This window comes from Sinocyclocheilus grahami, unplaced genomic scaffold (genome assembly GCF_001515645.1).
Source record: "Sinocyclocheilus grahami isolate Dianchi unplaced genomic scaffold, SAMN03320097.WGS_v1.1 scaffold339.1, whole genome shotgun sequence".
NCBI lineage: Eukaryota > Metazoa > Chordata > Actinopteri > Cypriniformes > Cyprinidae > Sinocyclocheilus > Sinocyclocheilus grahami.
This window is the reverse complement of record NW_015505518.1, coordinates 130,177-145,335: the sequence shown is the minus strand read 5'-3', so window position 1 is coordinate 145,335 and position 15,159 is coordinate 130,177. Positions and strand designations below refer to the sequence as shown.

The following is a 15,159-nucleotide window of genomic DNA, read 5'->3' as shown; positions in this document are numbered from 1 at the left end:
ACTGTACCTAGCCTGTGTTGTGTTTCTGTGTCCTTTTTGTGCTCTTTTGGATCTCTGCATTCGTCTCAGCTTGCCATGCTTTCTGAGCCTAATATCGTCCCTTTCAGTGCCTGCCTTAACCAAGTGAAAGATATCCTGGTTCATGTCTATGTTATTACATGATTCATGCATTTTCATGGATGGCTCAGTCCATTATATAATGACTCAGAGTTGTTCATGACCTCAGATTAAAATTATCTGTTTCTGTAGCAGTGTTCATAACGGCAAAATGGATTAATGTGTGCCTTTGTTGTTTATGACAGCACAAAAAAATCACTTCTGTTCATATTTTGTAATTCACTTTTATATATGTTCTTTAAAGAATAAAGAAGGTATAACCAGGCACAATCAGTTCAAACAGAAATCTGTATAAACTACCTTTATCTTGATGCCATTTTTTGCATTGCATCACAATTGTCAGAGCTGTCTTAAAATTCTTGGTTTCCAGCTTTTAATTATGAGTTTGAAAATAATGCAAACTATATTTACAAGCTGGAAACTTGTAATTACGGTAAATCTAACATGTTGTGTTTCAGTTACCTTGACTTCCATTGACATATGTTCTACAGAAAAAAGACATTTATTCAGGTTTGGAACGGCATAGTTGGGCTAGCAAATAATGACAACATTGTCTTTTTTGGCTGACCTACAATATCCCTTTAACCTCCACATATAAGAACACTTCATAACGTCTCATAACTAAATTTTTGAATCTGCAGGAAAAAGTTATGGGTTCTCTGGGGCCCTCTATCTATTCAGGGCCCTTAGCGTCATCCTAATCTTCACCCACAATTATGGTGCCCCTGTGTATAGTGTTGTATGTTTTTATGCATAATTAAAAGCAGTGCGGAAGCACTAGTAAGTAAAGGAAGGAATAATGAACGTGAGGGAAAATAATGCAGCCACCATCAGACTTTGCAGCAAAGAAGACAGTATATCATTTTACAGATGTGTTATGTAAATAGAATTGTTAATTTATTATAATCTGGGAGTATTAAGTCACTGAACCTTTTTTTGGCATTTCTGTGAATCACCAGGTAGCCAGTTATTGTTCACATTCACTGTGTGTTAATATTGATAATACATTATTTGAAAGCTCTAAGATTCAAATTTTGAAAACTGTTCAATGATAGCAAAGCTCTGGCAATAGCATTCCCTTCATTTGTTTCAGGAGTTCACATAACATTATTTTACGTGTCAATCCCTGCATTATGTTACAATGAGGCAAAAACATGTTACATCATGTCAACTCCAGTACTCTTCTCATGGGAAGGGTTCAGTAGACAACTTGTACACGTTTAAAGAATCATTGATGGATTCTCATATGTTTGCTATATCATTCATGTCTATTGATTTTAACTATCAATGTAAAATCATAAACATGTTAGCACACTTAAATTACGTAATATTTGATGCGTCTGTTTTAATCTAGAAGACATTTTTTTTAGAGCTCTTCTTCAATATGACGCTACAACATTTCTGTGAGCCACCTGGGAACATTTTAGAGGCATTTATCAATCAGAATGTGTGAATATGATTTTTTTTTTTGATGATTATCAGAGATTTGTATATAATTTTATATGAAATATATAGTTTAGTCATGAAAGAGATGGCGTAGGCTGATGGGTTGTTAACGTAACTGATGACATTCAGAGAGTTAAACGACTTGGCACAAGCTGATTGGTTCATGCTGCATATGCAGCCAATGAGCTTACTGCCTTGCATTTATATGGCTGGCTAGCATTCACTTGAGATTTCTGCAGCACGCTTTCAGAGTTTCTCTCAGCAGCAGTATGTCTTAAATACTCACGGCAACGTATCACCGAATGCATTGGCAGTAGCAAGTTCCTGTACTTGCTTGCAGCAGCAGCAATAATCTACAATTACAGCAATAACCAACAGCAGCTGCAATTCAGCAGCAGCAGCGTAGCAGATCTGTTCCGCCAAGACCAAATACATTAACATTAACATAACAGGACTTCTCAGGGCAGGCAGTGCTAATAGAGAGCGCCTGCAGGTCCCCTATTCACTTTACTGATACCAGTGCTACAAGCAGAGCAGTCTTCAGCGATAGCGACCGAATGTTTGCAGACTGTAGTGGCTCGAAAGCGGGGCCCTTCAGGGCCCTCAGCACAGTGGGCAGATCCCATGAAGGGATGGTGGGGGACGAGGCGGATTCAGCCTCCTAGCACCCCTCAGGAAGCGGATGACCGTGCTGTTTCTGCCCACCAGTTGGCCCTCAATAGGGGCATGAGAGGCCGATATAGCCTCCACATAGACTTTGAGCGTGGATGGGGAACGTCTCTTATCCAGCAGCTCTTGCAGAAATGACAACACCTCTGTCAAATCAGAAGTATGAGGGTCTTTGCCGCGGTTTAGACACCAAGTGGAAAAAAAGACCCCTTTAAGGCGTAGAGGTGTCTCGTAGATGGAGCTCTAGCCTCCGAAATTGTGTTTAAGATTCGCTCTGGGAGGCTCGAAGGCTCCCGTCGAGCGGCCAGAGGTGCAGGGCCCATAGGTCGGGCCGAGGATGCCATATTGTTTAACATTCTGATGGCAGCTGGATAGAACATGTTCCTCAGTCTGGATTCCTTACACTTACACTGTACACTGTACCTCTTGCCTGAGGGCAGAAGTGTGAACAGTTTGTGTTGGGAGTGAGTGGAGTCTTTAACAATGGAAGTGGCTCTTTAATGGACTCTGCAGTGGTAGATGCTCTGTAGGGAAGGTAGTGGTATTCTAATGATCCTCACAGCCATCTTTACCACTCTCTGCAGGTGCTTATGGTGCTACCATACCAAACTGTGATGCAGCTGGATAAGATGCTCTCGATGACGCTGCTGTAAAAACGGCTGAGGATCTTTGGTGACATGCCGAATTTCCTCAGCATTCTGAGGAAGTACAGCCGCTGTTGTGCTTTCTTGGCCAGCTGGGTGGTGTTGTGTGACCATGAGAGGTCATCATTGATGTGGACACCTAGAAATTTTAAACAGTTCACTCTCTCCACCTCAGCGGGCAAAAAGTTCTCCTCTCGTTCCTCATGTCCACAATAATTTTTTTGGTATATTGATGTGTGAATCGCATGACAAATCAGATGATATTTGAACTCCAAGCTGTTTAAAAGTGGAGACTCTACTGATTACATGTCCCAAAATTACTGGAGAAGGAGGAGAGGGGATGTTACCATCTTTCCTGGCACTAATTACAATGTCCATTGTAGTGAATTTGCTTTAGCCAACCTAGGGAGTTGAAATAGAGTAGTGATGGGTACTCACGTCACCAATGAAGTTATGATTTTTGGATCACGTGTCACTTAAGGTGCGGTGATGAGTACATCAGATAAGAAAGTTTAGTGGGATATCTAACTTGCAGAACCTCTTACTGTATTATCAACAAGAAGACACATGTGTACTAATAATACTAAATGAATACCATAAATGAAAAACAATAAGATGCATAAAATACAAGTGAGTTATGTTATCTTATGAAAAGATAAACTGAAACTAATAAGGCGAAGAACCTTATTATGTCTCAAGAGAAATATCAGCTATATAACATCAAATGTAAATTATAATATGCAATAATGCCACAGTCTCTGGAAGAGGTTTGGATAAGTGATATTTTCGTTCCCTGGTCGAGTGAGCTGAGTTTGTGTAAGATGTTGCACTACACATCGCTGTCACTGAGAATACTTATTTGTCTGAATAAGTATAAGATGGGTGTGTTGTAGTTTGCATCAGTTTTAAGGTTAGAAAACATAGTTATGAATGGATTTGGATAGATCAGTGTGAACTCTCTTTGTTTCACCCACTGCTGCTGGATCCTGGAGGTCCTAAGGAATTTATATGGTGGTCACAGGCCAAACCTTAGGAATCAGTCTCTATGTGGGTGAAGGGCAGAAACTGCATTTTGACCAGTGAGAAGTCCTGTCCTTCCCGGGCTTGGTACCAGAGGTCTGTCTTCTTTCCCTCTCAAGAGGTGTCTGGCTGCTGTCCTAGTATCTTTATCTGATGGTGCTGGACAGTTTACTTATGTTAGTCCACCAAGATCCAATCAAAATGTAGCAAACCTGTGTCCACTATTGTGGTCAGAGAGGGGCCCCACCATACACTGGGCCCTGGAATGTGCTGTTCACTACACCATGGTCTTAGCTACATTCATTGCCTATGAAAATTCCTGTCCCCATTCTGCAACTGAATCCAAGGCGTTCTGGATCCCATTAGAAGTTCAGTGATTGTTAGATCATCAGCATATTTCACAGGAATTTCAGAAGGAGGCAGATGCAAATCCAAGCTGTTTACAGATGGCAAAAAAGCAGAGGGAATAAAAGTCCCCCTGGAATTGGATAAATCCCTCGTCTTGCCCATTAATTGTTTGATTTTAGAAATGATGCAATGGACAAGTTTAAATATCATTTCAAAACAGAGATTTGTCATTTATGAGATGCTACATACAGTTTGGTACCAGCAATCTTATAACTACCAAAGTCTTAAAAATCACTCATCTTGCCCATTTATTTTTTATTTTAACAGCTTACACAACAATGACACAATGGACATCATGGTTTTCCCAGGTTCAAATATAATTTAAAAAAAGAGAGGCAACAGAATTTCGGAAAGCATTTAAGAAACTGTGTAAAAGCTGTGTCTTGTGAAATTAAAAGATCAGATTGCTCAGGGGAATGTAAGAACTGACTGCTATTAATATAAGAAGCTTGTGACCATTCTGTGACGTACAAGTTTTGGCATGGGGAAAACATTCTTGCCTGTTTACCAGCAGTCACAATGAAAAAAATAAAAATTAAAGATGCAACACTAACAACAGTTTACCAACCATATGAAGAATAGCTGTGTAGGATTCCACATGGAAACAATGGACAGATTATAATGCGTTAAATCATAAGCACATCAGATGTCGATTTTTTCAGTGGAGGACATTTACTAAATCTTAGCTCTACTTTGGTTTGAGACATGCATTACGAGTTATGAGGAACTACATTTGCTGGAAAGTCCAGTTACATAGTTTCCTCATGTTTTTGCTTATGAACTGGAAATGTAACGTGATTAGTAACATAGCACACCTTCCTCATCACACCTTTTCTTTCTAAAGACAATTTAGACTGCTGTCTTCCCAGCCTGGTACCAATGTATTTATTTATTTATTTCTATTTTTTAAATATATGTCAGTATACATACGGTGTATATGTATTTGTTGCTTTTTAAGGATGAGTAGTCCAAGAGGAATGATATCCAGGCATATCTCTCTTCTTATCATGTACTTTAATTTCACCCAATGCTAACCCAATACCCCCATCTATAACCTTGAGAAAATCCCACAATTTAATTACTTTATCAGGCAAAAGAATTAGCCAATTGTCCTGCGTTATAGCTGGCTAATGTCTCATCATTTAGTGGGTACAGTATTTGACTGTGTCTGTAAAGATTCTCAGATTATCCAGGTCACATCAGAATGTCTAGTTCAGTTATTGCAATGTCTAAAGCAACAAGTCCTACTGACAAAAATATATATATTAGACACATACTTGGCTATAAACTATTGTAGACACATTGGATATAAAATTTTATTTTAGGGGGAAAAAAGTTATTTACAAAAAATTTCCTTTAGTCAAAGTACATATTTCCACATGAATATAGTTTTACTAGTGATGGCACACAGTGTTAAAAGATGTAAAAACAAATTTTTTCAGCCATGATTTTTCAGTTTGCCATAATTGGTTGAACTGTCATCATGTACCATCACGTACATACCAGGAAACAAATCTATTTATTTTGGCATTGTTGTTCCTCGAGTTTGTCAACAAACTCTCATTGGTTGGTTCTTCAAATGAAAAAAACCTTTCTCACTTTAAATATCAGTTCACCTGTCTGCTGGAATTTTTTAGAGGTGACACGAACCTACTATAAGGATTAACTTGGATTGCCTTTTGTGGTGCAATATTTAAAGAGTAAGTAGAATTTTTTTTTCAATTGTTCTGTATCCAATCAATTTGCTATAAACTGTTCAAAAAATTTATCTAACTTTAACATGACAAAGATTATGTAACAAGTGTGTGCTTTTTTGTAAATCATAATGCAAACTTTGTGTGGAATATATTACCATGTTTTATTAAATCTGTAAATGCTTGGTCAATCTAACTGTATTTGTTTGTTTTTTATGCAGCTCTTGATACTTTTTGACATTTTTATATCAAGTGTACCACCCATGTGGATTTTTAAACAGATTGTATTCTGTTATATTATAAAATGTGTTTGATTTTTGAACTTTGCTACATTATACATATACGCTTCATTTTCATTTTTAGGCATACTGCTAAAAGGACATAGCAATGGAGTGGAGGATTATAGTACCTGTTCTGTGTCTAATTGGTAAGAACCAAGTAGTGATGCTTGTTCTAAATAATTAGTGACAGTTATTGTTCATCATTGCATTTAAATTACAAAATGACTTCATGGTTAGAAACTATATGTTTAAAATAAAATCATAATAACAACAAGAAAGGATAGTGAAAAAGAAAGTGACAAACATTCTAATCATACTTTTCCAATAAGTGATTTTCACAATAATCCAGCTGTGATAGCTGTATTATCATAATTACAAAACTAGCAGTTCATCGTTAATGTCCAAAATCAAAGTAATAATAATAATTATCATTTTATTTTGGTTTGCTACCATGCCTCATTTTCCTAATTTCACCTTTAACAGGAATCCTACATGTGCGAGGAAATGCTGCTCAGTCCAACAGTAACACCAGCACCATTAACCACAACATCATCACTGGTCAGTGTGTGTTTACAGATTTATTTTATTTTGATCATATTTTACTGTTGTTAAATCAGGCCTCAAAGGCACATTAATTATGAAACACTTTTGTTGATCTGTGTTCCATTTTACTTTTACCCAAAATAAAAGAAGGAACCACAAATTCAACTGCAAATGCGAATCAAACTGAATCTACAAATCCAAATGCAACTGTGAGTCAAACTGCATCTTCAAATGCAACTGCAACTGCAACTGTGAGTCAAACTGCATCTTCAAATGCAACTGCAACTGCAACTGCGAGTCAAACTGCATCTTCAAATACAAATGCAACTACAAATCCATCTGCAACTGCAACAATCCCTACACCTGCTAACACTGCATCACTTAATTTGGTGTTCAAACTTACTCAAACCTTCAAGGCCGTCTTCTCTGATCTGAATAATCCTGAGACCAAACAGCTGGCAGATGAGATCACCAATGCGGTAATATTTTTCTCCAATGAGGCATCGTTATTGATTGCAGTAGCAGTAGATACTGATAATTCTGTGTATTGGCAACATTAAAAATAAATATAACTGGTCATATATGTTTTTTCGTGCTGTATAACTAGCTAAATGCTTACTTTTTAGTCTACCTGAACTAAATGTCGGTTTTAAAACTACATTTCTTGCAGGAAAATTGTATCTGAAAAATAGAAATCATGTTTCAATATATGTATATAATGAATAATATATAATGTATGTAAATAACATGTTTTTATGATTATTTATCTATCTTTTACAGTTTACTCCAGTTTACCGGAAACGGTTTGCAAACTTCCGTCGCATGTTTATTCGAAAATTCAGGTAAAACAGTACATTCACTTATGGTAATTCACAAACACCCTGTTTAAATTTCATCAAATTAGGTGGATTCATGCATGATTTAATTTGATCAGTTGATTGCTTTCTCAGCTGATTGTTTGGTTAATCAATTTGTTAATCAAGTGACCATTTGATTGTTCCATTTAGCCATTCAGTTGTTTGTTGGTTAATTATGCCTGACTGTGTTTCAATATGCTTGTTCCCCACAGTGCGGGCTCAGTTGTGACGGATTCTGTGCTTGAGTTTGACAACACAAACGCTAGTCCTAATCTGACAGAAGTGAAAAACACATTTGTTGATGCAATTACAGCTGGAGGTTTCAACTTTACAGTTGATAACACATCCATCAGTGTTTCCGATATCACAACAACCAATGGTCAGTGTGTATTCAAAGATGTATTTTCTTTCCTATTAGACACTTTTTTATTAGACACACACACACACACACACACACACACAAATTGTGGGAGATTCATTGCAAGCTTGATATAGCTATTGAGTATTATTGAATTGTTTACCGTTGTCTCTTAATTCTGCCCTACAAATCAACAAATTTCACAATTTCAGCAACGACTCAAGCTACGACAATCGTCTCTACGACAGCAGGCTTTAATCTTTCTGACTATAATGTGACCTTTACAATGAATGAAACCTTCAGCAGTGAACTATCAAATATCAGCTCTTCTCGAGCCGTAGCTCTGGCAAAGAACATCACTGCTCAGGTAATTAATTTTTTTCTTTGATTAATGGTAATACTTTAGTTGGAAAAAGATTTGAACATTTGTCTGGTTCACCATCATAAAATTTAAATCTCTCCTGTTTTATTCATTTATTATAGTTTGATGGCGTTTTCAAGAAACTTTTTACAAACTTTGTTCGCTCGCTCATTTGGCGGTTCAGGTAAAGTCATAAAATTATTATCATTAAAAATAACAATCAATGCTCTGTTTAAAGCTCTGTCTGTTGCGTCATCACATATTTATTTTTCTATGTGTTTATTTATCAGCTGATTAATAATTTATTTGAGTGGTTTAATGGTTAGTTGCTTAGAAAGTCAACAGACCAGTAATTGCATTGCAGTTTTTCATTTATTCCCTATTTTAACATTATTTCCTCTCAGGAATGGCTCCATTATTGTAGATGCTCTATTGGGATTTGACAAAACTGGCTCAAGTCCTACTGCGGCAGAGGTGGTTAAAGTCATAGTTGCCAGTGCTAAAAATGGGACATTCACATTCACAGTTAATTCACTATCTGTTACAGACCCATCAGGAGTCACTGGTCAGTATACATTTATATATATAAGTTTTCTTGTAATGATTTATAACTTTTTTTTTTAAAGTTTGATGGGTTCTGCCGCTCTAATTATTTTACATAATAAATAATGCATTGACAACATCCGAAAAGACATTGTTTAATGGCCGTAATAGATGTGTCAATGATTAATGTACATTTAATTTCTTTTTATTACTACAGCTAACAGGTCTCCGGTCCTGGCTAGTATGATGACGGCTTTGTGGATGACCCTAGCATCACTCGTGGTGTCAGCTGTGATGCACTAAACACACAAAATCATGTCAACACAAAATGAACGTGGCATCTCTGATCTTTTCACATTCAGAATCAGCAAGTCACAAAGCAAAACAAGCCAAGTTATGATCTAGCTGTAACATTTACTAGTCTTTCTTGCCACATATAGAGCCATAGTGATACGTATGGTATGGTATGGTATTTTGGTTTCTTTGGTTTACAAAAAGCACATTGTTTATGTGTACACTGAGCGGGAGAAAGAATGAGGATTGGTTTATTGGAACCAAATCTGAACATTTCTTTATGACACAGGAATGGCACAAGTGAAAGTTACCTATAGATCTTATATGTTGTAATTCAAAATTGAGATGGTTTTGCTCTTCTGAAAAAGGATTGAACAATAAAATATATATCTTTACCAATCTATTAATTAGATTCTGAAGATGTGAAATCTATGTATTTAATCTTTAAGTAAATTAAAAATGTTCTGATAAATGCTCTGTATTCTGTGTTTTATGAAGTACTTATGTTTAATAAAATGAAGGTGGAATCCTGTTCCATTTGTAAATTCAGTGCTGCAAAAACTTTACAAATAAAGACTGTATCTAGATTAATCCACTTTTTGACTTGACTTTTCTTAAAAATTACTTTTAGAAAACATCAGATCACACAAAATTGCAGGGAGATGTGGGCAAGCTGTCAAGTTCAATATAACACAAAGCATGAATAATGTAGTGGATGGTTCAATCACGTTTCTTTTGTGACTATCCCAAATAAACAATGGCACACACAAAGTTAGGTGTCAATATGCCAAAGCATTGCAGAGATGCAGCCTAAAGTGTCATTTTGGCATCATGCCTCAAATTCGTTGCTGTGGTATGCGAAAACAGTTTTGTCTATCAACACAAAATCCATAACTTTTTGTCTGCATGGTCTGAAGATGATATGATTCGATTTGGGTGAAAATCGGACTAACAGTCTAGGAGGAGTTAGAAAAAGTAGGTTTTTAAAGAAAATCAAAATGGCGGAAGTTTGGCTGACTATGGCAACATTGGTATCACTGTTCTCAGCATGACCCAATGAATCTATTAATATCAGTCTCATTACAATCGGTCTTTGTCAGGTGACGTCACACTCACGAGAATCGAAGTGCATTTTGGGTATTGCCTCCATTTGTAGGGTATCAAAGCCGAGGTGTTCTGTAGTTGGAGAATTGTCTTTTTCATTTGATTTAAAATGGTACGTTCTTGTTGTGTTAAAGTCTGCAATAGTGAATTACATGATAGAAAAGGTCAAAAACTCACCACAAAGAAAGATATTTTAGGTCTCGCACTTGAAAAAAAGACTAAACAACAAGAGGCGTCGCCACGTCAGATGGCCTGGGTTGCAGCGGTGATATGCAAAATCATCATATTTGCCAACATATCTCCAGTTATGTTTGTTTACCCTCGACATTTTCATAAAGGTAAGAGATTTTTTTAGATGTGCTTATTTTCTGTTTTCTGAAGTAGCCAACATTATATTCACATGTTATTTAGGGTCAATGCTATTAAACAGACAACCAGGGAGCAGGTGAGCAGAAACGGGTCATGTACCATGAAACGTTTTGCAATCATTTTATGCATAATTGTAAAGGCTTATTTTATTTTATTTCACCAACGTTACTGAAATTAAATATTGTTTTGGGGGGGTTTGTACTTAAATGTAATTTAAACTGAATACTTCACTAAAATACATTTCTAATGTTTCTAATTTTTATTTCTTACAATTTTAAAAAGTACTGACTACATTTTTGTACATTTTCATTTCATATAGTTAGGCTAGGTGTGACTAAACAGTAAGTGGGAGCAGTTAAGAAAAAAACATCGTTCAGTCAGCTGAGACGATGACCCACCAGGCTGGAGGAGATGGTCGGCTTCACAGGACACCACTCAGTGTCACTAACTGAATGTAACTTACTTGTGTGTGCGCAGAAGAAAACTGACTGCTGTGGCGTAAACTCAGGATGTCTGATAGTTTTTCAGTGATCTTAAAGTAAAGCATTATACAGGTATGCTAAACGTGGGAACCTTTATTACATGGGTTCTCAACTCTGGCCCTTGAGGTCCACTTTACTGCAGAGTTGAGATCCGACGCTAATAAAATACACCTGCACAGGCTAACCAAGATCTTCACGATTACTAGAAAGTTACAGGCAGGTGAGTTTGATTGAGGTTGGAGCTAAATTCTATAGGAAGTGGACTCTGAGGGCTAAAGTTGAGAATCCCTGCCATGAAGGTTTTTATTGCCTTGTGCTGCTTTTCATGTCAGAAATAAGAAAAATTCTCACTTAATTTTAAATACTTATGTTAACCTTATGCACCTCAGATTGGATCTGCCTGCACAAACACTGTTTTAGACAACTGTGACAGGCACAAAATTATGCCTCACTAGTTTGTGGAGTCCTTTGGACACAGAATAACAATGATAGACTGTTTTGAGATTTCCACAGAGAAACCATTCAGTGTGAAAGTGTGTGTCAAAATGTCTTCTACCTAGGAGCACTATTTAGTATTTGATAGATCGTCTAGCACTTCTAAGAATCCATGCAGAAAGGGTCATCAGAAATGTTTGGCAGAAGCATCAAATCATCTTATTATTATTATTATTAATTTATTCAGCTTTCTTTGTAGTGCTTGCACTGTGTCCACTTAAGAGAATAGTGTGTTGATGATTCATCATGCTTGTCACATCTTCTGTTATGCATTTTTAAACTGATTTTTAACACTGTGTCGCATTAATAATAAAGTATGTATAATGCCATTTTCATAAATGTGTTTTTGATTGTCTCCTTGTTATTAGTACTTCTCAGTACTTGTTATCAGCCAAATGAAGTACGGAAAATTGTGAACAAACAGGGTAAGGTTTAATGGTAGAGACTCACATGATGTAATTACTTACAATTGTGCAAATCAATGGTAGACAATAACAAAATAAGTGTATAAGTAAATAAAATAAGTTTTTATACTGTAAACAAGATAATCATATCCAACGAAGTTGGAGGCAGCGATGCCGGTGGCACTCAACTTTTTGCGTCAGGTAAGGTTAGTACGGATCAGTGTTCATTGTTAATCATCATCAGTGACAAATTACATAAATTACAGTTCCTAAAAAAATTTGCTGAGATTATCTGTATATTTGTGGTACCGTATCCGCTTGGTTTGCAGCTGTTTCTCCAGTATGACGATGTAATCCGTCTTTACTGCACGGCTCTGTACACTTTTAGTTCACTGCTCAATGCAACGATACCTTCTAAATGGCGCCTCGGTGACGTCACACATAATAAACGCACGTGACTGACAAAGACCGATAAGCAAAATTCACAATTCAATTCAATTCAATCTTTATTACAGACTCAAGGTCCAAATAAAAAAAAACAAGACAATTGGACAACATATACAACCCACAGCATCTACCACACACAATACAAAGTTACAAAATACAACAATACCAATGTCTCCACAGCTTTGACTGATACCGTGTAGTACTAACCCTTATATTTGATAGACCCACAATAATCTCATTTTTTGAAGCATTTAGCCGGCAGATAAATCTATACATAAGATTTCAATAGCCTCATCGGCGGTCATGTGTTCAGTGATGAAATGTCCAACGTATTTTACTTTAGCACAGACAGTGAGACTCCTATTAGACAACTTGAAAACTGGAAATATTATACTTTTATCCTCCTTAGTTCTGCAAATTATAACCACACTCTTATCAGGATTATATAAAATATCATGTTCAAGACCATAAACAGAACACATTCAGTTGTTACTGTATCATATAAGATACTCATACCCCTCAGCGAGGCATGTGCATCTGCTGTACTAATACAATGGTCCAACCATGATGTTGTTTCAAGCCTCACTAACATATGTATAGCTATCTACAGGCAAACACACTTCACTTGACAAAATGAACAATATGACTGGAAAATAATGAATTTCTGTCTGAGATGTCCGCATTCATGTCCCCAATGACATACACACTAGAAATAGTAGAACTTTCAATAAAAGAACTGATAAAAGCTAGTCTATATAAATACTCATCTTCATTATGATGCCATTCGTAAGGTGTATACACATTTAGAATAATACAATTCTTATCTTGATAAGTAATCTGAATTGCAATACACCAATTAACATCCAATCTAATTACCTTCACCAGTGGGTCTAACTTTTTTTTTCCACAGTATGGCTACACCCCCAGATATCCTACCTTTGATTAAATCCATACCAAGATCTACTGTGGATTCACCAGCACCATGAAAATTATCATTAAGAGAATTCAATTTATCCAGATCTTGCATTGCTAAAAATGTCTCTTGCAAGCATAAAATATCACAGTTCTCCAACAGACTGTCCACAACCATACGGCGGGCTTTATCCCCAACACTCTGGCCCACACGTAGACCACGACAGTTGTATGACACAACCCGAATGTCCATGGGGGGCACCGACACTTGTTTATTCTACCCGAAGGCGCACACTTTCCCCAGCAACTAGTGTAGAATTTGACCCGCTGACTCCCACCCTACGCGGCTCATAATAGCGTCTAACAAAAGCCCCTTCGGGCCAGAGCTGCGGGTCATACATTTCACTGATTTCATTACATTCAGCAGATACTTTAAATGAACTGTATCTGCTTTGTACAGTTTCAATCTTCTGACAAGCTACATCGCGTCCAAGTTTTTCTTTCAGGTACTCAGACCAAGTCAAGGCATCTAAGTCAGGTGTAAATTTGGAGGCAAAAACACTCACCAGTTTGGTCTTAACCATTCTGATGTTGCCCACAGCTCCAGTACCAACAACAGACATGACATTACCTGACTTCTTTTTCTGCCTGGGAATGACAGCAGGCGATCTTGTTTTAGAATCAGCATTCACAAAACCTTGTCGATGACCTTTTTTCACCACGCGACTCCACTTCGGAGAATCTGAGGAAGATGTTAAACCTGTAGCTCCCTCCATTGTCACAGGACTTTCCACTCTCTGTGCATTCAAAGATAAGGACCCCACCATCACAGCTCCTTCGCCAATGACCGTAGCCAAAGTTTCCACTGATGCGGCCCCGAGATCCGTGTAGCTCTCGCATCATATCCGTCGATTGCTCCACAGCACACACTCTTCGATTAATATCCACTGTGATAGCTCGTAGATCTTCACCCACATTAACCTGTAGTTGCAGTGCGTGTTTCATAGAACAAAGCTCAACACTCAGCTGCTCCATTCTTCCAAGCAAACTTGAAACATCAACGCTATCGAAGGACACTGGCGGCAGCTCATCCAAATAATGTGAAACAAATCTGGGGATGTCTTCGCCACATTCATTCATCACTTTAAGACAGCTTTTTATGTTATTAACGTCTTTCTGTGGCCCTTTATTAGAAACATTCCGTTGTGTTGTAGGACATAATTCAAACAGTACCTTCTTTATAGCCTCAATCCAATCAGAATCAAACGTCTTTGCAGCCAACAGGACAATTTCATCCTGACTTAGAGTCTTAATTTTAACAACAAGAAAATTAAGGAATTCATCCTCAACAAATACTATTCTCAGTCAATGGCAATTTCATGTTTTGTTCAATTATAGCTCCACCAAGAGGCACAATCCCACCAAATTTTTTATGTGTCCTTAGAGTGTGCCTATCAGTGTTGGGCAAGTTACTGAAAATGTAATCAAATTACTGATGACTGATTACTCCTTTTAAAATTAATCACGTTTCTGTTCTGATTACTTAATTTCAAAAGGAATGAGTAGTTAGTTACATTACTAGTTACGTTACTTTTTTTCTCCATGAAATTGAGGAAATCCCAGCATACACGCTCCCGATAAATATTTGTTATTAAAGCATCAACATTCACAGAACACTGTTATTTTTAACTAAAGCAAGCGGCTGCTGCGT

At 37.1% G+C, this 15,159-nt stretch overlaps 1 protein-coding gene across 2 annotated transcripts; it reads left to right on the top strand.

Annotated features, from left to right (window-relative positions):
• Positions 1 to 5,927: 5,927 nt before the first annotated feature.
• Positions 5,928 to 9,826, top strand: LOC107603016 (uncharacterized protein YBL113C). Of its 2 annotated transcripts, none has more exons than XM_016295679.1 (10): positions 5,928 to 6,004; positions 6,362 to 6,425; positions 6,763 to 6,837; positions 6,973 to 7,301; positions 7,603 to 7,664; positions 7,892 to 8,058; positions 8,250 to 8,404; positions 8,521 to 8,582; positions 8,803 to 8,963; positions 9,159 to 9,826. In XM_016295679.1, the coding sequence occupies exons 2-10, from the start codon at positions 6,386 to 6,388 to the stop codon at positions 9,242 to 9,244; spliced, it is 1,137 nt and encodes a 378-aa protein (XP_016151165.1). In that variant the 5' UTR covers positions 5,928 to 6,004; positions 6,362 to 6,385; the 3' UTR covers positions 9,245 to 9,826. The 2 variants fall into 2 exon arrangements, with proteins under 2 accessions (XP_016151165.1, XP_016151163.1); XM_016295677.1 differs by having other exon boundaries at positions 6,970 to 7,301.
• The last annotated feature ends 5,333 nt before the right edge of the window (positions 9,827 to 15,159 follow it).